Below are 25,571 nucleotides of genomic sequence, written 5' to 3' on the forward strand. Positions count from 1 at the left end.
CGTTTTGTTTACCGATAAAATCAATTCCATGCAGGTCGGCCGTGTTCGAAGCTCCGTCGAGTGGTCGCGCATGGAAAGATATTCAGGATCTTCCGTGTGCAAATGTCAAGAGGTGTTGCGCGGTAATGCGCACGTTTCGCGTGTCGAGTAGCTCGTTCGAGCGCGTTGCCTTGAGCTCTCTCGGTAGTCGCGAAAGAAACCGGTTGATTCTTTGGAAAAGAATCGCGGTATTTAACAAAGGATTCGAACCGCGAGCCCCGCGTTACCCGCGGTTTCTTCGATCGATTGGAAATCCCTTTCTAGAAATCGGTTCCCTTGGTGAATCGCTCGATAAACTCGTGCTGTCACCTCTCGGTCGTTCCCGGCAGTCTTCCAAACGATCTTGACGACTTTCGATTTACCTTCCAATCGAATTCGTGTTCTTTCAATTATTTCCCGCGTGAACTGTATCGATTTTCAAACTGGATCGAACTCTGCTCGGATTATTAAGCTTTTTAGGAAGGAAAATATGAGTACGGGTGTGCGGGTACCCGAAAATTCGGGTCGGGTAATGATCGGGTAAAGTCGCGCAGGAACTCGAAAGTTTGTCTAGCACATAAATTTATTCGGGTACCCTAATTGAGGTTCGGGTCCCGAGTTAATATTCGGGTACCCGAAATGAATTTTGGGTTTCTAGTTGATATTCGGGTACCCGAGTTGATATTTGGATTCCCCGATTCAATTTTGGGTCTTCAGTTAATATTCGGGTACCCGAAAATTCGGATCGGGTAATGATCGGGTAAGGGCCGAAAATTTGTCTAGCATATAAGTTTATTCGGGTACCCGAATTGAATTTTGGGTTTCTAGTTGATATTCGGGTACCCGAATTGATTTTCAAGTCCCGAATCAAATTTCGTCTTTCAAATTGACATCAAGATCCCGAACTTACGGGTACTCGAATAAATTAATATCCTGGAAGAATTTTTTAGTTCCACTCGAACCGGGACTCGGGTACCCGCCCCTATACAAGATTTCCTCCCTGAAACCTCTCTAAAAACGCGTTCTGCAATACGGAAACAACCAAATTTAAATTAGAAGAGCGCGAATCGAAAATCATTGAAGCAAAGTTCGCGCTCAGCTTCTCCGACGGGTAGCGCCATCCTCCGAGGTAGCCGAGAAGGGAACTAACGGAGTCGAGGAGCTTGTCTGTCACTTGTTGCATCGCCGTCGGCCTGACGTTCGTTCTGTCCGGGCCCGGCGTGCTCGCACCGGTACGCTCCCGTGTTTCTCGCGAAACGTTTTATCTCGCTACCGAATCTCTCCATCAGCCCGCGAACTACAACCCGATCGCGATTCTCTACGAGCGTGAAGATTCCCAAGGATCCGCGAGTTGACAGTGATCGCGCGTTTTCGTTGCCGCATCCTTGAACGGAGAGATCTATCGGATCCTACATCTCGCGTGTGGTGCAACTCGCGGTTCATCATGGTAAGTAACTTAGTAACTTCCGATCGGTTACATTCGCGGCTAATTTTAAAGCCGATATTTAAATTTCTTTTTGATGGAATTTCACGCGTTTCTCCGTCGACGAAAGATTCCAGGTACAGGTAGAGGGTAAAAGGAGGGCCGTAGAATGCGGCTGGGTTTTTCGTATTCACGACCAGGCTGTTTGCTCCTTCCGAGAACGAGAATCACAATGGCCGAGTACAATAGGGCTCGATCGTGCGTGCACGATCACGATCGCGATCCAGGCGAGTTTTATTCCCTCCAGGCTATCGAGTCGCGTTATCGTTTCTCCTCGGAACCGATCTCTACAGAGTTTCAACCAGACCCAGGAAAACTCTTGCTATTTTCCCGAAGTTTCCTCCGCTTTATCGCGTCGCGTCTGCCAGTTCCTTTGTTTCCTGGTCCACCAGCTCTCCGGTTGCTGCGACCACGATGGACGCCGTACGCTGTACCTTTCTCTCTTCCTCTCATCCTTTCTCTTCGCATCTCTCTCTCTCTCTTCCATTCCTTACGCCGCAGCCTCGGCTCGGTTCTCTCGGTCGTAAGAGCGTTCTCTCGAAACCAGTTTCCAGCTGTCAGCGTCTAGTTTCTCGCCGTACCTCGGCCGCGATATGTGCAACAATTTTTCAGCGACCTCCCGTAACCCCGGCCCGCCGCGTTGGTCGCTTTCGATTTACCCGGTTGCACCGGCGAGATAAGCCGGGGGAAAAATGGAATCCGGCCCGATAAGAAGCGCGACGACGCGGCCGGAAAGCAGCCTCGCCTCGAACCGAAATAATTTTCTCCCCTAACGAAAGCCGAAGGGCGTGCGTCTGGACCAAAATAGGCGGATGCAGAGGCAAGACACGGGCCGGTGCTTCGCCTTGTCGAATTCATTCATCAGAAGCGAGAGGGAGAGACGGTGGGACACAGGATGAGGGCCGGGAATGGTAGGAGGGTACGGAGGGTACGGAGGGAAGGGAGAAGGTTGATTCAAACGTCCAGGCTTAAACTCCATCGTTCCCTTGGATGTGATTCGTTCGAGTTGCTTCGTGTCTACAGCCAGGTTCTCGACCGTCCTGTTTACACGCCGTGTAAGCATCCCCCAGGGATGCTTCCTCGAGTTCCTGGAAAGCGACCGACCGAAAAGTGGACGGATTTTTCGGGGGAGAGCGTGGGAAGCGGCAGATGGTGTACGGAGGATCAGGTCAAATCTCGGGGGACGGGAAATAGCCGCGATATTCTTTCGCAGGTATCGAGCCGAAGACATTTTCGATCTTGTATACCTGCTCGTCTTAGTACCTCGCTGAATTTATGATCCTTTTAGCGGTCTCGAAGTCTGGATGGGAAAAGAGACTCTCTAGTTTCGACGGCGGAATAATTGATGCGTTTTCTCAGAAATGATGGAATCATTAAGCCTATCGAATTGGAAAAATAATTTTTGCAGGAATGTGTAAATTTTAGAAAATGAAAGTAATATGTTGTATAGAATTTAATTAGAATTGCGACTCTCTCTATGATTCACCGTTTTGGTGAAAGTTGCGAAACGCATTATATTATATTTCTAACCCTTTCAGAAGGATATGGACGCGATATTACCATGCTCATTCGTACATTTCGAGAAAACGCGCGAATCGCGAGTAATCGTGTCGAGGTCGGGAGGGAGTAGTCTCTCTTTCGAGGCAAGGGCTCGCGTATCGGTCGTTATCCTTTGGAATAACTCGACGACCGATTCGCCGACCGTTCGAGTCATTTGAGAGCCACTGTGCCGCGGTTCTGCTGATACGGCGATGCGTCATAAGTAAATACCCGCGTACCTGTAACTCGTTATCGGCGTTAACGCGGCCACCGCTTCACGTTGGCTGGCACCCAGAGGTCGGTTCGCCAGCGAGCGAATCGAAGCGTTCCCGACGTCGTCGCGCGAGTTGAGTCGAGCCCGAGTCTCGTCGCGTTCGCGATTACCTCGAATCCATTCTCTCTGTTCGTTATTCCACAGCCGTGTCTTGCTCTTTCTCGCCTTCTATCCCCCACCTTCTGTTTCACTCGCTCTACGTGCATTACGCGAACGACTCGCAGTCAGTCGGCACAGAGTCATCGTTGACGCCACCGAGACCCTCCTTATCCCTTTCTTTCATTCTTTTCCTCCATTTCAATCTCCCTCTTCGCTCCTCTCCGTTAATACCTCCCGCGATGTTCCTTGATTTTCGCGGTCCTTTTAATATTCCTTCCACGTTTCACCGCCCGCAATCAGCCCAGAGCCCTTTCGTTCGCGTTCCTGGTGAAACATCATCGAGAACGTACGTTGCAACGGGAGTGGTCAGTGTTCAGTGGTTGTGATTATTCTTCGATGCCACGAGAAGGATAGAGCGGCTTCGACCTTGCGCATCCGTTTGGTAATTAACCTTTGACAGATGTACGCGCGATTTTTTCATTCTCCTCACCGTGCCAGAACACGAGGAGATCAACTGATAGCGAGTAGCGCGATAACGTCGCTTCGCTAGTCTATCGTTTTTAACTATGTATTTTTCCCTCCTCGACGCGATGCACGCTTGAGAGTGCTCGATCTTTATCGCCAGCACTCCCCTCGTACCAGTAAACCGATAATTGAACGAGTTATGAAGGCGCACGCGAACGTACCGGTTAATCCTCTAACGGCGGACCAGGGAGAGAGATTCAATTCTAACTTAACTTTGCATTTCATATCATTTTCATTTTCTAAACTTTATAGTGTTTCTCCAAGAATAATTCTTAGAAAATATGAAATTCTTTAAAAAATTTATTTATTTATTCAGTATACATAAAAATTGTTTATTTAACTTAAAATTTCCATGCCCGCTGCAAAACAAAAAGTAGAGCGCACAGTAATCAAAATTTTCTCTTTATTTATATTACAACCATAATCGTTTCGCAAGGTTCGCATCTCGGAATGTCCTCATCGGCGCTTCACGTTTACGTAAGATTTCGAGGCGACGATTATTCAAGCGCAGGACGCGTTGGCGCGAGTCGCTGCGAACCGACGGTCGGCAGCCGGTAAAGGAGCTCGTCCTCGCGATAGTATCTAACGACGATAATGGGATAACGAGGGTCTCGATAATTAACCGGGAAGCCGGGTACGAGTAACCGAGTCTTGCCCGATCGTTGACTCGTCGGCAACCTTCCCCCCCCCCCCGTTCCTTTCCCGTTGCTTCCTCCTCGGACAGCGGTTACCATTGTCCGCCTTAACCGAGCGAATCGATGACCCGTGCAAGATTATCCTCTGTTCCGTTCGCGGGAAGCTATCCCGTCAGCGTTTCGCTTCCGTTCTTACCTTGGCGCGCTTTTTTTCTTCTTCTTCTGCATCGAATACGCGGCGCGTTACGTCAGCGATACAAAGCCGGTTTGCGTAATCGATGGCGACAGTGCGTATTTTTGTAATTCTGCTAGCCCGTAAGTCAACACCGAGGTGTTCATTTCAACGAGAACGAATATTGCGTTTCCCCGGCACCGTTCCCTCCCCAAGCGCGCAAATCGAGGGAAAGGAACGGCGGGGTAACGGTACCGGCGAAAAACGCGTTCGAAAAATGACTAAAGCGTACCGTTTTAGCCGCGGCGAGGAATCGGTTACGGTCGTTGATCTTGCCGACTTCGCGCCGCCTTTGTTTCTTCCGGCCCGAAAGGGGCGCCGCGTCCTCCCGACAAAGCTTTCGGAATGTCGGAAGGTTGGTCGCCGAGTCACGTAACGTGGTAGTCGGGATAAACGTGCTCTCGAGCTAGATCGATTTCCCGTAATCAAGGTAACGCGATATCGCAACCGCGACCGATATTATCCTGGCGCCTGTATCGCCGAGTCGTTTCGACAGCCACGCCACGAATTCGTACCTTTCGCCTCGGTCTCGGAAACGTTTCGTTTGCTTTGAGCCGCGCTCGTTAACGCAAACGCGGAAACTTTACAGCTCCCCTCCCTGAGAGTAAACTCAGAATTATCTACTCGCAGCTGTTTGTTTGATTTAACACACGCACACGCGCACGGTTCTAGTATCGTCAGTTACCAGGCACCGGGTTTGTTCGTTTTCAATTTTAGGAGGCAAGATCGGTGAGCTTCGCCTCGCGGGGACAGAATGGAAGGAGAGGATGTAGGCGATGAAAAGCTTTCGAAAAAGGAAGAACCGGGGCTTCGAGTTCTCTCGGTCGACAAAGTCATCGTGGAGAAGATCGTGTTCGAATCGTCGAGTGGATCGCGGGAAGTGCTGCTGACGAAGAACGAGACCTCGAGGAAACTGTCGATTAAGTCCGAGCTCTCGCGGTCCGAGGACGAAGGGAAGAAGAACCGCGCATCGCTTCCGGAGGACATACTCGCGGCGAACTCGAAGGGCGCGATCGAGAAGAGGATCAAACCGATCAAACTTACCAAGGGTCCCTTGATAGGCAGCATCGTGGTCGACGTTCCGTCAAAGTCAGAAATTAACGAATCCAATTCGAAGAAAGCTGAAGAGAAAGCAAAGGATGAAGATAATCAGGAGGACCGAAGGGAGAACAAGGGAACCGAGGCGAAAGATCGTTTAGAAAAGAGTCGTTCGAACATCAAAGTGCTGCAGGAAAATTTAACAACTAAGATCGACGCCAACACCGTCGAAAGATACAGGAGGGAGTTGCAGGAGCTGCGCGGGAACTGCGCCCTCAAGTTGCTCGATTCGAACGCGAACGAGAAGTTCCCGGAGGTCGCGTTCGACGAGGAGTTCCTGCAGAAGCACAACCTCGACAGGAGGTTGAAGATCGAGGAGGATAGATCGCCGGAGGGTGAGATCGAGCAGGAATCGGACGAGTTGCTGACGAAGGACACCGCGACAGCGAAGCCGAGCTACAGCAAGAAGGTCTCCGAGGTGGAGAAAAGGTGGTCCGGAGAGTTCCTGGAGAAGAGACTGACGCGTCGATCCTCGGAATCCTCAAAGTCCTCTTACGTGGAGGAATTCGGCAGCGTATCCTCCGAGGAGAGCGTCGCGGGAGATCGCGACTCGCCGCGATTCGAGCGAGAGAAGAGGAAGACCGAGGTGGAAGAGAGCGGACGAGAGTCATTCGGGAGGCAAACTTCGGAGGAGGTCCTCGCGGACAGTACCGTGAGCACTCTAGATTCCGACTCGTGTCTGGAGGATCGGATCAAGGCATTAGAGGAGGAGGAAAGTGTAGATCGGAAGAATGACGAAGGAGAGGATCTCGACGCGGTGCGTCGTCGACGTCGCTCGAAGCTGTTAGCATACGAGCGTGCCGATCGTTGGAACGAGTCTCTGAAACGCGCGAAGGTTTCGAGCGGTTGCTCGACGGACTCGATCGACTCGACGCGTTCGAGGAAGGACGGCTACGCGAGTCTCGTGAGGGAATTGGCCATGGAGGCGGCGGCGGGCACTTCTCGAGTGAAGAAGGAAGAGAAGCAAAAGAGGAAGCTGGGGCTTCGGAGATTGCTGCCGGGTTTCTTCTCGCCGAAGGATTCTCGGAAGGATTACAAGAAGAAGAAGGAGTCGAAGGAGAGGAGGAGGCACGAGGATAGGCACTTCGCTCGTTACCAGCAGAACGGAAATTACACCAGATCGCCGGACACGATGAATCTGAACGAGGACATCAAGAGGAACGTGAAGCTGGACAACAGTCTGAACGGATCGATCATCGAGGAGAGGCTGGACGAGATAAAACGAGAATTGTTCCCGGATCAGTGCCCGATAACCAGCACTCCGGACCACCTGGCGCGGGACGAGGAGCAGAGTCTGTTGCGCGACCGAAGCGGAGCCGCCAGGGCATACGGCATCGACTCCAGCCTGAGCTCCATTGCGCCGGACGACAGGTGGAACGAGAGGAGCGGGCACCTTGGGATATCCCCGGACATCCGGAAGTTCGAGCAGAGGCAGAAGCGCGAGGAGTTCGACCAGAGGTACGGGGGGCAGCAATTGGAGCGAAAGCATAGCCTGCAGGAATCGAATCCACCGAACCGTCTGTGTTTCTTTCAAAGAAATCATGGCCCCTCGGGAAGAATCTCGGCGCCGCCCAGCGAGAGGTACCTCGTCCGACCCAGGGCGATCCATCCGATCGACAGACCTCTGCCGGCGATCCCTCGATCCCGAGTCGACTCGTCCAATTATGAAAACTATCCGGAGGAAGATAATCAACCGCGGCCGATCGGTTATGAACGGAGTGGGGCATACACAGCGGACAAGGCGGAATATCCTAACAAATCAACGCTGTATGAGAACGAAGGTTCGCCTGGTGGATTGATTCTGAAATCGGTCTCGGCACAGGTGAAGATCACGCGGCAGCCGATAGGGAATCAGAACCAGAAGAGAGCGCCCTTGGTCGGTCGATCCCCGAAGTATCTTTCTTCAGGTTCCAGTCAGAAATCCGGGGACTACGGAGATTCCAGTTGCACGCCGAACTCCAGTCAAAAAAGCGAGTTCTCGCCGACCAGTTCGAAGAGCGGGGAGTATTATTTAAATTCTCCGCGGAACAGCGGCTCTCCTAACGATAGGGACTTCGACGAGGAGAACCCGTCCAGCAGGGAAGGCATCTACGAGAACGAGAATGAGAATTCACCATCGAGATCGTCCACCCGGTGCGCGGATGAGAGGATCTACGACGAAACGCCATCCTCGCCGTCTAAACTACCTGTCCGTTCTCCAATGGAGGATTCTTTGGATAAGACGGACTCTTCTCCGGGTCGAGGATGTTCCAAGGGCGGACGACCAACGTCGCCCAGAACGAACGCGGACAAACAGAGCATCGATGGAGAAACTGGCAAAACAGGAGCGCGGACCGTGCCTTCCAGGAGGTCCCAGCCCAACGAGCAGATCCTGATCGCCTCGCCGAAGAGGGAAATCGCGTACGAGTGTCGGATACCTCGGCCTTTGAACGAGTCCAGACTCTGCGCCGTCGAATCTCCCGTGCGGATGATGAATTCGCCTCACAGACTCACCGGAGTGACCCCGTTGGAGCCGCGTAATCAAGATCCAAGCGGGAACCGGGAACTTCCAGCCACGAAGATGATCGACTATCCAGGAGGAGGAGGAGGACTCGCGGAGATAGCCAGGCCGGAGCCCGTTTACGGACATCATCGAAATCAACCAGTAGCAGGTCAGAATGATGGATCGCAAGCGGAGGATGAGCGGAGAAAGGACTGCGACGACAGAGTGGCTTGGGTTCAGGGAAGAGCAACTTCTCCGGCGACGAGCCCTAAACGAAACGAAGCAACAACTGGAGAGAGAAACGAATCCCCGGTTACGGAAAACCATCGACAGGGTCAAAATCAACCGCCCTCTCGTTCGCCCCGGTCCGTTGCCCCTTTGCTCCTGCAAGAAGCGCAACGCCCCCGCATTGCGGGTCGGGAGAAATTGTACGGAACCGCGGGCCCGGGACGCGTAGACCCACCGAGGGTCCTCCAACCACAAGCGCAACAACGACAACCGCGATCGCCCACACCGCGAAGTCTAACGGAACCTTTGTACCTTCGTCAAATCCCCGAGGCGACTTACGGGCAACGGGAGAACGCGGCCGTCGGGCCGCTGTCGCCGTCGAAGCAGGAGACTCGACAACACTTGGAGGCGTTCTACTGGCAGCAGAAGACGCTGGAGGCGAGCAGGAAGACCGTCGCGCCTCCGAGCGCGAACGCGAACCCGAGACAGATTGGAAGGAAAATTGATTTACCGGAGGTCAGGGAGGCGGTGTATTGGCAGCAACTCAAGAAGCTGGACGAGGAGCAACAGAGGCGCATCTACGAGCAGAATTTGATGGAGGAGTCTTCCTGTTGCAAGGCGGGACCGAAGGCTCCCTCTGCGAGGTCCGTGTCTCAGCGGCAAATATCGGTTCCAAGTCCCGCTGGAGCTACGAATCTTCCGTTGACGATCGGATACGGGGAGCCAGGTCCGTGGACGGGTAATGTCTGTCGTTCGAAAGGGAATCCGAGCGGAAAGCCGCCGTTAATGCAGAGTCAAAAGGGTCCGAATCAACCGGTGTTGATCGTGAGACCGCAACAGGCGATTCGCGAACGTCGAGAAGCAGCGATGCCCTCTAAGCCCGTCGATTCCTCTCGCAGACCGGAAACGCAGAGGTCGAAAAGCGCTTCCCCGCATTTCCACCGCGGCGACGCCCCTCAGATCGTGCCACGGAAACTCGACGCCCCGTCAATTTACGAGGAGGAAGTAGCAGCGGTGAACGACGTCGAAGGGAAAAGCGCGCCTCCTCCGATATTCAAAAGAGGCAGCCTGATCGGCGGAGAGTCGGCAGAGTACGGCACCGGAGGTGGCGCTAAGAGGGTCAGCTTTTCGAATCAGTCGACCACCGTCGGACGAGACTTGCCCAGCGGAAGTTGGCCGACAAAACATGGCACAGCTCCGGAACCACCGACTCGAAGACATCGAAGCGAGGACAGCGTTTCCGACACGGACTCGGTGTTTCTTCACCAAGAACGTCGCGACGCTGCGGCTGGCCCCTGTCCCGACGTGGAATACGATGCTGACAGGCCTCTACCTCCTCTGCCCAACGACGTGGTTCCTGCGAATCCGAGCGGAAGTGGCAGTATGCCAAGGAGCAACGCGTACGGGGAAGTTCGATGGAACCCCCCACGACCGGATCCGCGACGAACCATCAGCCCCCACCGGATGCTTCGCCCAAAGGGTGAGTGCTTGCTTTTTTTTTCCATATACCTCTTTCTATTTTCCGCGATTTTTTTCATTCGCGGCGTTGCCACGATCCGCAACGCTCGGATCGTAATTTCACCCGGACAAGTTGCAAAGGATCCGCTCTACGCGGCGTATGACCGTGCATTTCAACGAGCCTCTTAAGGCACACCGAGAGCGGTATCGCGTACAAGCACGTTTCTGCCCGTGGTACACGAATCTCGCTCTTATATCTAAAGCCTGTACGAACTTCACTTCCTACGTAATGTCCCGAATTCGTGAGAAGTTTGCACGTATTAGGGCGTATTTGTCAATTTGACGAAATTTATTGGTAAGTCGACCCAGGAATATTGAGTCGAATCCAGGTCAAATGTGCATTTTTTAGGTCGGGTTTCGGGTACCCGAAATTTTCAGATCTCTATTAATCTCAATACTAGTCAATCGTTCATACGTCTTGGTTCGACGACCCTGGACGTTTAACGAGGATTTTTACCGTGAACTTGCCACGATGATGGAGGCAACCTCGTTCGGGGTCAGAGATGGTCTTGGCTGCACGATACGTGGGCAGTAGCGTTACGTCATTGGACGGGTCGGAGTAGCTGTACGGGCAGTCGCGATTAGTTGCCCTTCTAGTTTCCCTGGAGGAAGGTCGCTAACCTACGACTCGATAAAACGCTGAACCGCGATGCGCGTTCACGATCCACCAATCCCAAGAGGAAACCGCTTTTAAATCAGCCACATGCCACTCGCAAATTCTTGATCCAAAACGATCCTATTCAAAAGAACGTATCCGGGCAAACGTTGATCGAATTCTCGTCTAGTCCTTCGATACGATATGTATGCAAATCGGTAGAATCCTCAGAGACGGCGGATACAGATTCGAATATCAAAATATTCGAAGAGCCTCGAGAATTCGCGTGATCCAATTAACCGGTTCATCGACCGTCCGCGAATTAACGCGTCTATTTACCGCGGTAATAAGCAACGAGGTCGCGAGGACATCGCGGAGAAGCGAAACGCGTCAAAGAACCTGCGTACCAGTGTGTCGGTGCGTGGGAGGTCGGGGGAGGTAGCGGGAACGGTCGTATGTTTTCCGTACGGTGAGTAGTAAGTAGCATTCGGGAGGATGCGGAGGCGGGAAGGGTGTTCGGGATCGATCCCCGACTTGGTTCCCGTGACGTCACACGGGAAGGGAAGATAGAAGGAGGGCGCTGGGACGAGGGACGACGGGACAAGGAGGAAAGAGAGACAAAGCGAGAAAGGTTTCGCGAGCTGAGCCGCGACAGGGTGGTTCGGGGGTATGCGGCGTGGCGATGTAGAGGGAGGAAAGAGAGAAAGGTGGGTGCAGTGTGCCGGGACTCGGGCAGGTCCCGGCGACGTTCCGTTCCGTTCCGCGGGTTTTCGATGGTGGTGCCGCTGCTGTTGGTGCTACCGGCGTTCGCGCACCTTGTGAAACGACTCTAACCGCGTACCTGATAGTGGTTGTGGGTGGTAGTGCGGTGGTGGTGCGACGCCGCCGTTATCGGTGGACGTCGCGTCTTATTTTCCGCGCTCGGCCTTTTCCCCAACGTCGCGGCCTCTTCTTCAGGGCTACGATCGATCGCGACCTTCGAAGACGCGTGTTCGCGAAGAAGGAGCGCGCGGTGACGTTAGTCGCGATCGTCGAAGGGACGAAACGCGAGGTAAGCACACAGGGTGCTGGGGGATCGTGGAGGGTGGCGGTGCTGCCGTCGAGCCGGTCGCCCGTCACACGGCGCGAGGTACGTTCTCCTCCCTCGTCGCCTTCTTTCGCGTCTCTGTTCGAAAAATCGTCCGGAGGTGTCTAGGCCCTATCCTAAACACCCGCGTCTCATCGTCAAGTGTAGTGACCTTATCACGGACCAAGGATTAACACTTACTAACTGTGCCCGTTCGGTGATCGAACTTGAAAAAGCATGCATTTAGAGCGTGAACCGCGCGATACGAGTAGATCCGCCAGGTATGGTTATCGCTCCTCGGCCACGACCTTCACCGTGTAATCGACCTGGAAGGGAAAAGGTTCTCGAACGAAGGGGATGCTGCGAATCGTGCCAGTCCAGCGACTCGCGAAATATTCCTTTCCGAAAGCTCTCGCGCGCTTGTTAATCCCCTACGAACGTAAAGAATATCCTGGCGGGAGACAACGGGGTGTCTTGTTCGTTCGGCCCGGGTCGATGGGTCGACGTTCCCAAAGTGCAGCCCTGTGTGGCTTAAAATACGAGCCACGACTATCGATTTCGAAGCAGACCGAATTCGTGATAGCTTCTTCTGCAGTCCGCCTCTCTTTTTCCTCATAATTTACTGGTCCTTTTTTAAATAATTCGACAATACAATTTTTGCTTTATTCTTTGGACGCTGTAAACTTGCGATTCCTATAGGTTGGTTTGCCTTTTCTTTTTTCGCGATTTGTTTCTGGTTCAAGGGGGGAAAGGAATACAGTGATTAGGATTCGCATTAGGGCTAAATTATCTGCAGAAACTTTGGAGCTTTTATTTTTTTTATTAGAGCCTTTATACATTTTCGATCGAAAGGGGAAAGGACGAACGTCCTTCTCAGGGCTGACGCTCGTTTGACCCAGTGATCCGATTCGGTCCATGGCACGCTCGAGTGTATCCACCCTCCATGAACGGTGAAACGCGTCCCGACCGAAAGATGGCGACTCGACGGGCGCCGGGACGTCCGAACGACCTTCCCATAAACGAATTTTAATTCACCCTACGTTTCGTCCCGTTAGATCTCACCTCGCGGTCCTGTTCGTTGGGGAACAAAGGATGATCGAGCGAAAGCCGACAAAGTTCTTCGCGTGAATCGTTAAAAGGCGGCAAACGAAAACGATACGCGTCGCCGCCGGTTGTGATGTTCGCCGCGGTGGGACGAGGGGACCGCGTGAAATCGCGCGCATCGACGCGCGATCACGCGAATCGCTCGAGAACGGCGGCGCGATTGAGCGTGAGCCGCGTGTCGTGAACACGCGTCCACGCGTCCGCGCGATCCCTTCGAGAAATGACGCTATCCGGCCTACGTTCGAAACGCTGAAGCGATTGCGAAACATGTTGATGCGTTGGAAGAGCAAGGACAAGAGCTCCGGGAAGAGCTCCTCTTCCGGTGCCAGCCTTGGCAAGAAGAAACGGAAGTTCGGAAGGGAAGGTAAGATACCGACGAATGTTTCCTTCAGCATCGCATGCAATTTTTTCGGAAAAAGACACAATTTTAATTTAATGTTGCATCTCATATTACATTTATTTTCTTAATTTTACACTTTCGTTATAAATTATGTACACTTAACTTTGTTGGTTTCGCGGTAACAGTCTTTTTCTCAATCCTCGGATGGCGGACCATGGAGAGAGACCCAATTTTAATTTGCACTGTTTAGCTTAAAAATTGCACATTTAATTTTATATTAATATCCTAGTATATATTTTGTAAGTTGGGGTCAGATTGATCCACACTCCGCTAATGAAGGGTTAAAACGCCGAAATTCCTTTTTGGAAATTCTTTTTTCTGAGTGGGTCGACTGAGTCACCCCTTCCGTCTCGACAAGGTCAACGCATCCGCTACCAAGAAACGCGTGAGAGATCGATCGCGATCAATCTACTATAAGTCGAGTAGCCGATTCGATTTCGTCGACGACTCAGAAGAGAAAAGTTGGAAAGGTTTTCGGAACAAAGTTAAATCGAGGGGTTATTCCTCGCGGCAAGGAAGCGGTAAGCGATAGATTTCCCGAGCAACGCAAAGGTCGCTCCATAAAATTGATAATCGAACAAAGCGTCGTAACTCGCGCGACCAGCCAGCTTTCCAAAAGCTGCACAATAGATTCTCTTCCGGCGTTTCCCTTTATCTTCGACGTTAGCCGCGTTTTTCATCCCCCGAATCGCTTCTCTTTGTGCCCGGTCTAGGACCGTCATATTTCGAATTAAATCGCAGGAAATGGCCGATATCGCTGGGACGTTAGCGGTCCGTACGTGCTTTTCGCCAACGGAAACGGAATTAAAGGCTTCCGGTAAGAGTCGGTTAATCTTTTATCGTCGCTCGCCAACGCGTCGTTCCGATGATCGACGATCGAAACGCGACGCGGCGACGATAGGATGAAACGACCTCAGCTTCTCACCTGTCACGAAGACGGAACGTGCATCCGAGGGAGCAGGTTGACAGGCTAGAGCCGGCTACACCCTGTCACGGTTCCTCGACGCTTGCGCGCAGGTTGCACACCCCCCGTTCCGTTCCGTTCCTTCTTTGCACCTCCGCGACTCTCCTATCGCAACGCTTCTTCGTCTTCTTCTTCTTCCCAGTGTTCGCCGCCTTTACTCTTGTATTCCGGGTGTGTACACAAGCCGCGCGCGCTTCCCGCTATCGGCAGTGTGCTTACGATACCACCACCAGTGCTATCGGTATCGGGTCCGCGCTTCTCGCAGCAGCAGCAGCGGCGGCGGCAACCTACCCTCGGCCAATCTGTCCCACCCTCTGGCCTGCCGCCGGCAGTGCCGTTCCTGAACAGTTACCTTGCATCCTCCCGTCGCGTAAGATCTTTATCGCCATCCGCCGATCCGCGCTCGGTTCGATCACTCTCGGGATAGATCATCGGACGTAACCCGCGGGGTGGTGATCTTCTTTGACCGCGAGTGGAAAGCAAGAGGACGATGCTCGCTAGGAGGAGAAGAGCGCGCGATCGTCCCGCGATCTCTGACGGTGATGCCGATCTCTGAGATCGAAGGCTGCTCATCTGCGGGGAGGAAATCGAAAGCGAACGTCGTGTGTCCGTTCTGATCCTGCTCCCCCTACAACGAGATGCGTATATTCGTGTGGAGACACTGCGTGTCGTTGGACGGTAAGGAAGTTTTCTACTTTGCTTCAATAATCCCGATCGATCGAACGATCCTGCGAAGTCATTATCGCGTCGAACCGCGCTTTGTCGCAGGGCGGGAAGGTTTGTCCAACGAACGATCTTCGACGTTCCTTACGAATTCTATTTCGAGGAGAACAAACGAGACAGTTTACGGTTGCCTTCGATTACTTTACGAGGTAGATTTACCTTGGCTGCCGTTTATCTGCCTTCTTGAACGTACGAGATGGCGGTGGTTATTTTACGAGAACGAGGGGATGCACTTTGCGCTTAATAGGTAAACGGCCATTTGTAGTAGACGTCACGGCGTATCCTGTTGACCCAGTTGTCGTGCGCGAACTTGGATCGTGACAGGAGGGCAGCGGGTCGACCGTTCGTCCGTTTCCCCTAAGCGAATATCAATTCGCAAACGAGCTGGCAGAATCGTCTCGTTTCGATAACCGCGAGATAGACGTTAACGACGCGACCCAGTTCCCTTTGGATCCGAGCGTCGCGACGACCGCCGAGGCGACGAACGTTTTACGACTCGCATTCGTCCTCTCGGAACGGGTTAACGCTTCGTATCGGGCGAACGTTCCGCGTGTATACGCGGTGACCCAATTGCCGAGAGACGAATCCTTTGTCGTTTCCGAGGAATAAACCGCGTTCGAGGTTCCTCGAGGTTGAACTATCGATCCCCGTACCTGGTCTCGAGGAGATGCTCGATTTCCAAAGGAAAACGTACGCGTCTTGCAATCAAGTTTACCGCGTCAACGTCGCCGAGTACCGCGACCTGACCCAATTACGCTGGACCGAGCTTCGATCTTCTCGGTGAAACTCTACCCCTGCGAAATTGCCAATTTATGCGGCACACCTCCCCTGCGAATTTCCATCGGTCGCGGGAAACAAGGAGATTCGAAAGGGTAATATTTGCTAGAAGAAAGGGTTGAAAATGTTAAGATTCCTTTTCTTCTTTCCCTCGTTTCCTGCCTGTATCCGGCGTACGTTGAGATACGTGCTCAGAAGTCTCTCTTGCGTCTGCAACTTGCCTTCCTTTCGATCCCGGCAGGAAGTAACCCTCCTCTTTTCCACGTTTCTGCTTCCGTTTGCAGCGATAAAAGGTGTACCGGTTGGTTTAAGACCCGCGTATCGCCCGCTTTACGCCCATTGTCTCGGCGAACCGAACGGCGGACCACGGAGAGAGCCCCAAACGAGGGAGAGAATTCTTTAACGGCTTCGGTTGCTTTTATCTCGGAAAGGCGATAATCGAGATTCGAGAAGGATGAAAGACGAAACGAATATTTCGCCTTTTCGTTTCCCGGCGCCTTTGATGTTTCACGGAAACGTCGCAATCCACCCCGGGGTACCATAAAGCCTAGTTACCCGACGCGAAATAGGTCGAGCGTCCTGTGTGAACTTGCGACCTGCCCGTAACTTTGTTTGAGAGTAAATCATTCTGGTTTGCGCTATTTACTCACCGCAAGCTTTTTCCATTCGCTTCGGCGAAGTAACCGCTCGAAAACGCTCGAACCCGGCACCCTTTTCCGCGGAAAAGAAAATCCATCTCGCTCGACGTTTCCTGGCAATCCTCGAGAATAATTGAAACGTGGATCTCCCTGACGCGGAGTCTTGTCTTTTCCTTCTTCTTTGATCGCTAACGATCCTCTCCTCCCTCGGTTGGAGCGTGTATTTTAAATGTTTGCAATAATAATCTTATCCTGGAGTCGTCACGGTACCGGGAAGAAACGAATACCTGACGAATGTTGCTGACGAAGGCATCGATAAGAACGTCGCGACGTGAAACTTGCTCCGTTCGATGCAACAGCTGCTCTCGGTTATTTTCATTTTCTTCAATTTTTTAGGACGACCATGCTCGAAGACATTTATCTTATTTTCTGTTCTCGTAGGATTCGAAAAATTTCTTGGGGGGAAAATTGATGGATTTAAGGAATCGCGAAAATGATTCGCACCCGAGGTACCCGAATTCCGCGATTCTTTGCTTAATTAATCTGGCGCGTGTGAAACTTTTGAACAGACGAAGAAGAAGAAGAGGCGTGATGCGTGAACGCATTGTTCGTCAGTAGGTTATCGCGTGTGCCGGCGAAGGGGTTGGAGAAGTAAGGGGTTGGTTCGGCGACTCTGGTGGGAGGGGGTCAGGCCGAGGTCGGGGTCGGGGCTGTGGGGCAGGAGAGATGAGGAAGGACCGCACCCACCCCGGTTTATCGACCGGGTTACACCCTTAGCCGACTATCTTTCTCTCTCACTCCGCATCTCTCTCTCTCCGTTTTTCACTGATTCTTCTCCTTACTCGTATTTCCCTTTTCATCCGTTTCCCTTCTTTTTTCCGGCCGATGCAACTTCCGCGAACGCGCCGCTACGAGAAAGAAAAACTTGGCAAATTATTCGGAAAGAAACTGGGCTACGAGCCGGTGGAATCGATCGCGTTTCCGGTTGCGTCGGCTAGGTGGAAGCCATTTCCGGTGATTGTCGGCCAGGAGTAAATTGCAGTAAAGTTGACGTATCGGGATTAACGCGCGACCCAAACGGAATCGATCGTCGCCGCGACAAATTCGACGGAGGACGATGCTTTTTACGCGCTTCGCCGCCCACTCGCTTCCGTTCTCCTTCTTTCTTTTATCCATCATCCGGTTCGACGTCGCAGTTTACAGAAATAAACCGTGCGAAAGCAGAGGGATTTTTCCGAAAAAACTTTATTCGGTGGTAGCTGGATTTACGCCAACGCGTTCTCAGTCCTTTGACCTCGTTCCGCGAACTCCTTCGAGAACACGATCCTCCTCGGCATCGAGGAAAAGGATCGTGAAACAGAATAGCGGCTGCGGCTTCGATGTTACCGCAGTCGTATCTTTTTCTTTTCCATGCCTCTCGCGGCAGGACGTCGAGCGATTAAACCAGCAGGGGCGATTCAAAGGTTTCGCGCGCCTTCCATTCTTGCCGTCGCGTCGGTCGCTGCCTCTTCAGGGTCGTCGTTCCCGTATTCGATGAATGACGGCGTAGTTCTCGACGTTAGAAGCAAGTCCAGGTCGGGCCTCTTCCGTTCCGCTTCGAATTTCGCGGACCAGAAAGAGAGGCCCGATCGATGCGTAAATCGTACAGAACCCTCCTCGCCACGAAACGGTCCGACGAATCTACTTCCGTTCCCCGTCGTTCCATTCGGTTCCGGCAAAAGTAAAGGAAGTTGATCCAATTGCGGGGACGCAGTTAACGGCAATTGCCGTCGGCAGAGACTACGCAGATGCGTGTGACGCAGGATCGCCGTTCAGGGAACGGGTGTTCGAAGGGCGCGAGGAGGGAGCCGCGGGATGGCAGAACGGAGAACAGGCCGGAACGAAATGGAAGAAGGCTGGAGGAGCGAAGGAGAGAGGCGGAGAGATAGAGGCAGGGTGATCCGATGGAGGCGCAGAGTGCAAGGCGGCGGAGAACGTCAGGGAACGGAACGGAACGGAACGTGGGGAGGGGAACGTGGAACGGTACGGAGAAACGACGGGAGGAGGAGGAGGTGGAGGAGGAGAAGAGGGTTCGCGGTGCAAGCTTCTAGGGAGCGTCGGTGTCAGTGTGCATGCGGACGTCGAGTCGGTCGGCGTCGTGGCAGCTCGCATTCCCTCCACGTTGAACCACGAACGATCCTCGAGCGCGAGTTTCGAAACGGACTTCCGCCGGGGCCCGGATCGTCTCGTCTTGTTCGGAGGAGAACGATATCAGTGCGCGTTTGTTCTCGCCGAGTGCCTCGGTTTCTGCAGCAGGATATTTCTGGATACCCTTTTTTTTTTCGAAACCGATAATCGATAGAGTGCCGCACGTTTTTCGACGAAGAGGATGTAGCAACCGGGAGGATCGAGAACAGGTTCTGGCCGCGACTCCGCCTTTCCTCTTCCGCCGGGCGCCTCTGCCAACTTATCTTCCGACCATTGTACCCGCTCGCGATTTCCATGCGGACTCGGACGAAGGGAGGGAAAGGGCGTTCGAAATTGCCGCGTCGCAAGCGCATCCTTGACCCGACGCGACGGAGGCGTGTCCCCCCCCCGTCGCGTAGGCGCATCCTCGAACTCTGGTTACTTTCGCGCCACTTCTGGCCCACAGGGTGAACGCTTCCCCCGCGGGTAACGTATTTACGCGGAGGGATATATTTAGAGACGATCGAGCGTCGATCGTTTATGCACCCCGCAAATTTGCCTTGCCGTTTAAAAATAAATACCGTCCGAGAGAAGAGCGGGTCGCGATTGTCCTTGACCCGTGGAAAAGGCGTTCGACTGGACGCTCGGCGTCGTTCGTTCACGCTCCAAAAGTTCGTTCGCTTGAAAAAAAAAAAAAAATGAAGGGAAGATCGAGAACGGTAAAGGAATTATTCCTGACGCGACGGCTCGAATTTTACCGACGCTGGCGGCCGGGGGAAAAAGAGGGAAATTCTAGGCGCGACGCGGTTTAAAGTAACGGAGGGAAAAGAAGAAAGAAAACGGGCGGGCAGACGTACCGTACGCTTTTCGATGCTGGCAACGGGACGGGAGAGAAGGAACGAAGAGACGGGATATAAAAAGAGTCGCGGCGGTGGCGGTGGCGACGCGTCGCCCGTCTGCACGCGCAATCGACACGCTTAGCAAAGGGAGCGGAAAACGAAAGCTTTTCGTTCGCATCGTCTGCCATGCATTCGTAGTTTCGTTAGTCGACCGTCTTCGTTCTTTTTTTTTTATTTTCTTTGTCGGGACGGGACGGTCGCGATTCCCAATTGATCAACGCGATGCTTCGGGTTGTTGGTTTTCCCTACGGAGCTTCCGTTCCTCTTGCGCATTCAACGGCGGTAACGATCTCTTCTGAACTACTCGTAGCGCTGGTTGAAGAGCCACGGCGCGTCGCGAAGACAAAAAGAATCGCCGAGAGAAGGAAACGGCACGGCTACTAAGCGAAGAGTGGTCCCCTTTCTTCTGTTCCTTCCATCGTGTTTCCTAAAGGTCAAGAGGAAGATGTCGGAAGATACGCGAAGACGAAGAGCAAAGCTGGTCGTTTTACGGTGGCCGGGTTAATTTCGCGGGATCTCGTTATTTCCGCGGGAAAAGTGACAAGAGGATGAGGGAGAAGAGGCGGGAAGCGAGTTAAGCTCGAGAAAAGACTCGTCTCCAATTATCCGAAGGCTCGAGCGTCGTACAGGTGTCGCGACGCCAAACGCGATCCAATTAACTCCGGAAGAAAGGCTTTCCTATCAGTTTCCGCTTCTCTAGTTTTCTTCCACCGTGTCCGCGGTACGAAGTAGTCTTTGAAAATACTGCCACCGTGCGTCGCGACGCTTTGTTCCGCGGACGATCGTTTTAATCGTCCGTCTGGAGAAGAAACGGTATCGATTACCGGTGGAGAGGAAAACGGGACTAGGGAGTAAAACGATACTTCGCAGGATACGAACAAAGGCAAAGGTTCTGTTCGCTGTTCGAAGGGGGAAAAGTTAGCCTGCCGGCCGTGGCAAAAGTGTCTTCCGATGTTCGATAGACACGCGCGCAAGCCACCAAAGAGTCTCTCTGTACGGTCCGTGCCTTGAAAACGTTTTGTTTCGTTGCATCGGATGGATCGACGCGTACGCGGACTAGTCGCGGCTCGAATCGATCGCGTTTTCACGCCTGCACGCTTGTACGCGATCACGCAACTGGATACCTAGAACTGCGTAGGAGTTAACGGCGTACGGGTACCCGAAAATTTCGGTCGGGTAAATTCTTTTTCGAAATCGGGCAGAATCTATAAATTTTCTTTAGGACATAAATTTGTTCGGGTACCCGGTCATTACCCGACCCGACCCGACCCGGGACGGGTACCCGAAAATTCGAATTGAGATTTTCTTCTTTCGAGATCCCGCGTCACGCTAATTCGGTTAATTAGCGTCCACTCGCGGTCCCTCGCGAGTACAATCTCGAACAAAGTATCCTTTGCTCTGACGGGCACCGTGCGTCGCCGACCATCCGGACGGTTCGCGATTGCTCGACAAACTCTGCCAGTTTTTCTAACGACTGTACACACCGACCTCTGTTCCCTCGTCCTCTCTCGCTTAAGCCTCTTAACAGAGTCGAAAGCAGAAAGAAAGACGCTGACTCGAGTAGAGTAGACGTTGCTTCTCTCCCTCTGTTGCGAGCCTCGAGCTTAATCGCCACTTAAGAATCGCGTGATCGCGCTTCGTTGCGCAATTTCGCGAATTGCCACGAGGAAAACTTTCCTCCCGTTTTCCCGCTGTTTGCGCGTTTATCCCTGTTCCCATTCCAACTTTTTCTCTGTTCGCGGCTCCAGCTCGACGACCTTTCTTTCTTTTTTTTTCCCTCGAGCTCTAGCAGAAAATATTCGTTTGTTCTGCCTTACGGGCGATTAAAATCGATGATCGATTTCGGACGAAACGAACCCATCGACGTTTAATCGAATTTCGATCGGTCGTTTATGGAAATCTCGCTGGTTGGTTGCTGGTTACGCGAATTCCAGGAACCGAATTACATGGAATTTGAGGTGGCAGGAGAGCGCGCGCGTCATCGCCACCCATCGCCCTATGCAGGCCCACCCACTCAACCCCCATTAGTCTCGCTTCGAGGTGTACGAGAGCCAACCTCGCAAAATACCGCTCGCGTAATTGCGAATTGCCATCGTTGCGTTCGACGATCGATTTCCGTGAGAGCGGGGCCAACCGATTCGTCCACGTCCTACGTCCTCGGTTTCTCCTGGCGAATCGGGTTACCAGTTAATTTCGCGTCGCTCTGCAACACCGTTCCTCTCCCGATGTTTCTGAATTTCGTTTAACCCGATGCCATTTACCGTTGCTCCTCCTCGACCAGGCTTTATTGTTTCTCATTCCGCCCCCATCCCCCGACTCGTCCAATTCCTATTTCGCTGTAATTATTTTCTTTCCCCGTACCGCTTTGATGCCACGTTCAGACGGTGACCACCGGGAATTACGTGTCTCTTTGCTTCTCCAAAGAGTTTCCTTCCCTCGTCACGGTTTGCGATTCCTCGACAAACTCTGCCAGTTCAGTTCCTCGCTCCTGGGGAAACTCGCGATGCACCTTGCGTCGCCGACCATTAGGACGGTTTGCGATTCCTCGACAAATTCTGCCATTTCGATTGCTTGCGCCGTCACAGAAGTCTCTTCCCAATTCTCAAAGATAAATCGGCGAGGATTCGCGCAATTTCAACTCGATTTCAATTTGGCAGAGCGTTAGGCGGTTGATGGAAGTAGATAAACTCGCGGGATGGAATAAAAATCATTTTCCTACGGTAGTTTGACCGGGTTTCGAGGCTCGCGGTGGTGGTGTTGCCGCTAGTGATGGTATCGGTGATGGTGATGGTGGTGCCGGTGACGGTGGAGGCCGTGGAAATCGGGAGACCACAGTGGCTTCGATCGATGCCTTCGAACAACAGGCCGTACTTGGTCGAACGATAATCGATCCTTTCGAAAGCAGCGAATCGAAGGGTGATCCTTGTCTGCGAAGGGAAAGGGGAAACGGTAGAGAAATGTGCAGCAAGTGCAGCGAGTGTTGCCAAGGATCTCGGCACAGCGTGGACGCTAGCCCCACGCCAGGATCCGAATCCGACACTTCAGGTAACCTTCGTTTCCCTTCGGAAAAAGAACTTCCGTATCATGGGATAACTGCATCCACTTCCTTAATCTTCTTAATCTCTGCTCGACTTTTCTTTCCTTAGCTAATCTTAGATAAACCTTCTTCCCCGATCAGGGTTGCGCATTTGTTAGTTTCAAGCTTCGTTTGCCTCGAAACTGCAGCATCGACCCTTTCGAGACGCGAGCGGGTAAATGGACGTCGAAACGCGAAAAGGAAAACTAGCAATTCTTTTTCTTCCTCTCTTACGAATTGAATTCGTGCGAGAAGGACGTCTCGTTTGCGTTTGTCGCGTTCGTTTAGAGAACGTTGAAACGAGATTGCGAGGGAGGAGACGAGGGTGGAGAGAAAAAAAGTTTACCCTTTAGGCAGAGCCTCGAGCCATCCTTCTCCTCCCTTCCCTGTTTCGTTTTGTAAACAGACGGATCTTTTGACATTTAGATGTCGCGCAGGAGTTTCATAGGGAGCTTTTCGCGCGAGACGTTTGTCATGGAAATGCGTTGACCGGCCTCGGCGTTATTAAATCGTCGCGCGTCCGTGGCCCGCGGTGCTCTCTTCCCGGTCCGCGCTCGGCGGCGAATTCGTCGGCCGCCGGAATATGGGTCGACGGGGCGTGAATTTAAATTCATACCTCCCGCGTGGCTAAGAATGCGAAAGCTACGTCACGGTGGGTACCACGGATCCTTATAAATTTACACGGCCGCGCACAGGCCACAGCCTCTGCGGGAGTTCTGCGCTCCTGAATTATGCAACCTGCACCTACACGCGCGCGGAAACCTCTTTAGGTGGAAGGAACTCGGTAAATTTGAACCGCACCCCTACTTAGAAAACGGAGTAGCTTTTAGATCGGTCGAACAGCCTTCCTCTCGCTACGGCACCGATGCTAATAGATGCCTGTGTCCTTTTTCTTGTTGCAGAGGAAGAGTGGAATTCGGATGGCAAGGGCCGACAGTCCAACGACATCGGTGAGTCAGCCTTTTTTGCGAAGAAACTCGGTCGCGAATTCTTCTCGTTCCTTTCCCCTTTAGTCGAGATTTTGGCCAGACCTGAACCCCTGTGTTCCTCGCGTCGCGCGTTGGACGGTGTTTAAGTAGGCAGGGAGCTTAACTTAACCCCTGGAATCGGCGAAGCGTCTGTCGGGTTTCCTCGGTTCGAGTTTCAACACCGACCACCACGGCACCGGCCTTCTCCCTTCCGGTTACTCTTTGACGCGTGAAAGCGATACGACGACCGCCCTTCCCATCTTTCGCGTTAACTGTGCCCTCGGGGCAACGCGCCCAGCCCTCCGTTGCTCTCCGCTCCCCCGACGTACCGGTAACTCGGTAAAGTCGTAGATGTAGGTTCCTATAAAAATGGAAGATTTCTAATGCAAAGGGAATTCTAATTCTAACGTTTCCGTGTTTGATCGATCCGCGAGACGCGTGTCTAATGCGAGGGACGGGACGATCCAATAATCGAATCGAATGCCCTTAATTCCGAAAAGCGGATTTCGTTGCGGCACGACACCATCCCGACCGCGATCGCGTCGAAATTTCCCGAGCAAACTTGTCTCCCAGACGTTCCCTTTTGTTCCGTTTCCCTTCGAATTGCCGGCTGTTCTTTCAGCCCGTTACTCGACGCGTCGCGCTCGATTACACACGGCCGGAAGTTTCGCTGCGAAGACGCCGGAAGCGGGATTAACTGGGTGCATAAAGTTGCCGTTTCAACGGGCAGGAACGATTTAAAGCTTCGTTTCCACTAGCACTCGGCAAGCTGTCCCGCCGAAACTTTGCTGTGGCTATTGAAATGAGCAACCGTTAACTCGAACGGTGTGCGGGTACCCGAGTCTCCGGACGGGTCGGGTTGACTGATATTCCAAAACATTTATTCGGGGACCCGGAGTGAGTTTCGGGTCTCGGGTACCCGAATAAATTCATGTTCCCAACTGGAATTTTCTAGTACCCGCACATTCCTAGTTATTTGTAAAAGTTCCAGACAAATGCAGCCAATTTTTTCCGCAAAAATTACACCTCCAATTTTCCCCCTCGCGTTGGCATGCATCTCGAATGAAAAATTACCGACGTCGGATAGGAGTTTGTTCGAATTTTGTATTCATCCCTTATTCGCGAATCGAGTCGCGTCGTAAAAATAAAAGGAAAACGTAACGAACGATCGAAGCAATACCGAAGGCAAGATGCGATCCCGAGGAAATCCCAAAGGATAGGATAGAGTACGATAGGATAAGTAAAGAGGCTCGAACGATAAAGTGGAGTTCCCTCGGTCGGTGAAAGGGGACCGATGTACCGTCCCGAGTGGAGGCGTCCCGGTCGTCCTCGACAAGATGGCGCGACGCTAGTCGACGCGACACCGGCGTCGCGCTGGTTGCGATGCTTGAAGGCGCCCCCGCCGCCGGTGGACGCCGGTCGAAGCGAATCGCGTGGCAATCTTTTAAAACCGTGTGGCTCTCTCGCCACACCCTGTCGCCGATTTCCGAATAAAAAACACGCGTCGGGCGGTCCGATCGCGGGGACGCGTATTCCAGTGCCCGGAATAGTGCGAACCTGGTTCCTTCGGGTGGGGGGCGGGCGAGGGTGCGGGAAAATCGGCTCCGCGTTTTCTTCATTTTTTTTCCGCTCGTTGATCGTCCGACGATGAATCGGAAACTGGGATACCCTGGTGCGAAACGATGACGCGGTTTCTGGGGATGCTCCGGGCTCCTGTAGGGAAAGGACGTCGGGATGCAGATCGAGGGCGACCATTCTGGAGGTGCGTTCCCGTCTTTCCCTCTAACGAACGTCCTTAATAAGTAAGTACCCACTACCCCGCTAGACTTAATCATCTATTTCCTCATAAAAAAACCCGCGTTTGCAAAAGTATAATTCGCTTTCGATTTCGATATCGTCGTCTGTCTCGCTGGCGACGCCGGATCGTCGAGCGGCGACGCTCGGCGGATCCTCCGTCAACTAATATTGATTATAAAAGCGGCGTCGGCGGCGGTGGAGGCGGTAGCGACGGCAACGAGGACGGTGGCGTTGCTTCGTATCGGTTCAACCGGCTCTGCCTTCGAG

At 52.8% G+C, this 25,571-nt stretch overlaps 1 protein-coding gene across 22 annotated transcripts in view; it reads left to right on the forward strand.

The window, feature by feature from the left end:
- The window catches only part of LOC114879140, an 81,782-nt gene that overhangs the window by 22,094 nt on the left and 34,117 nt on the right, over positions 1-25,571 (forward strand). For 8 of the 22 annotated variants that reach the window (XM_046289226.1, XM_046289228.1, XM_046289231.1 and 5 more), the window contains exons 1-3: positions 3,268-3,855; positions 5,523-10,093; positions 23,442-23,489. In XM_046289226.1, the coding sequence (XP_046145182.1) occupies positions 5,560-10,093; positions 23,442-23,489 (4,582 nt within the window). In that variant the 5' untranslated portion in view covers positions 3,268-3,855; positions 5,523-5,559. Of the gene's footprint in view, positions 1-1,214; positions 1,466-3,264; positions 3,856-5,522; positions 10,094-23,441; positions 23,490-25,571 lie in introns of those variants that run through there. The other 14 variants (XM_046289219.1, XM_046289227.1, XM_046289224.1 and 11 more) reach the window with 7 other exon arrangements.

This window comes from Osmia bicornis, chromosome 16 (genome assembly GCF_907164935.1).
Source record: "Osmia bicornis bicornis chromosome 16, iOsmBic2.1, whole genome shotgun sequence".
NCBI classification, from domain to species: Eukaryota; Metazoa; Arthropoda; class Insecta; order Hymenoptera; family Megachilidae; genus Osmia; species Osmia bicornis.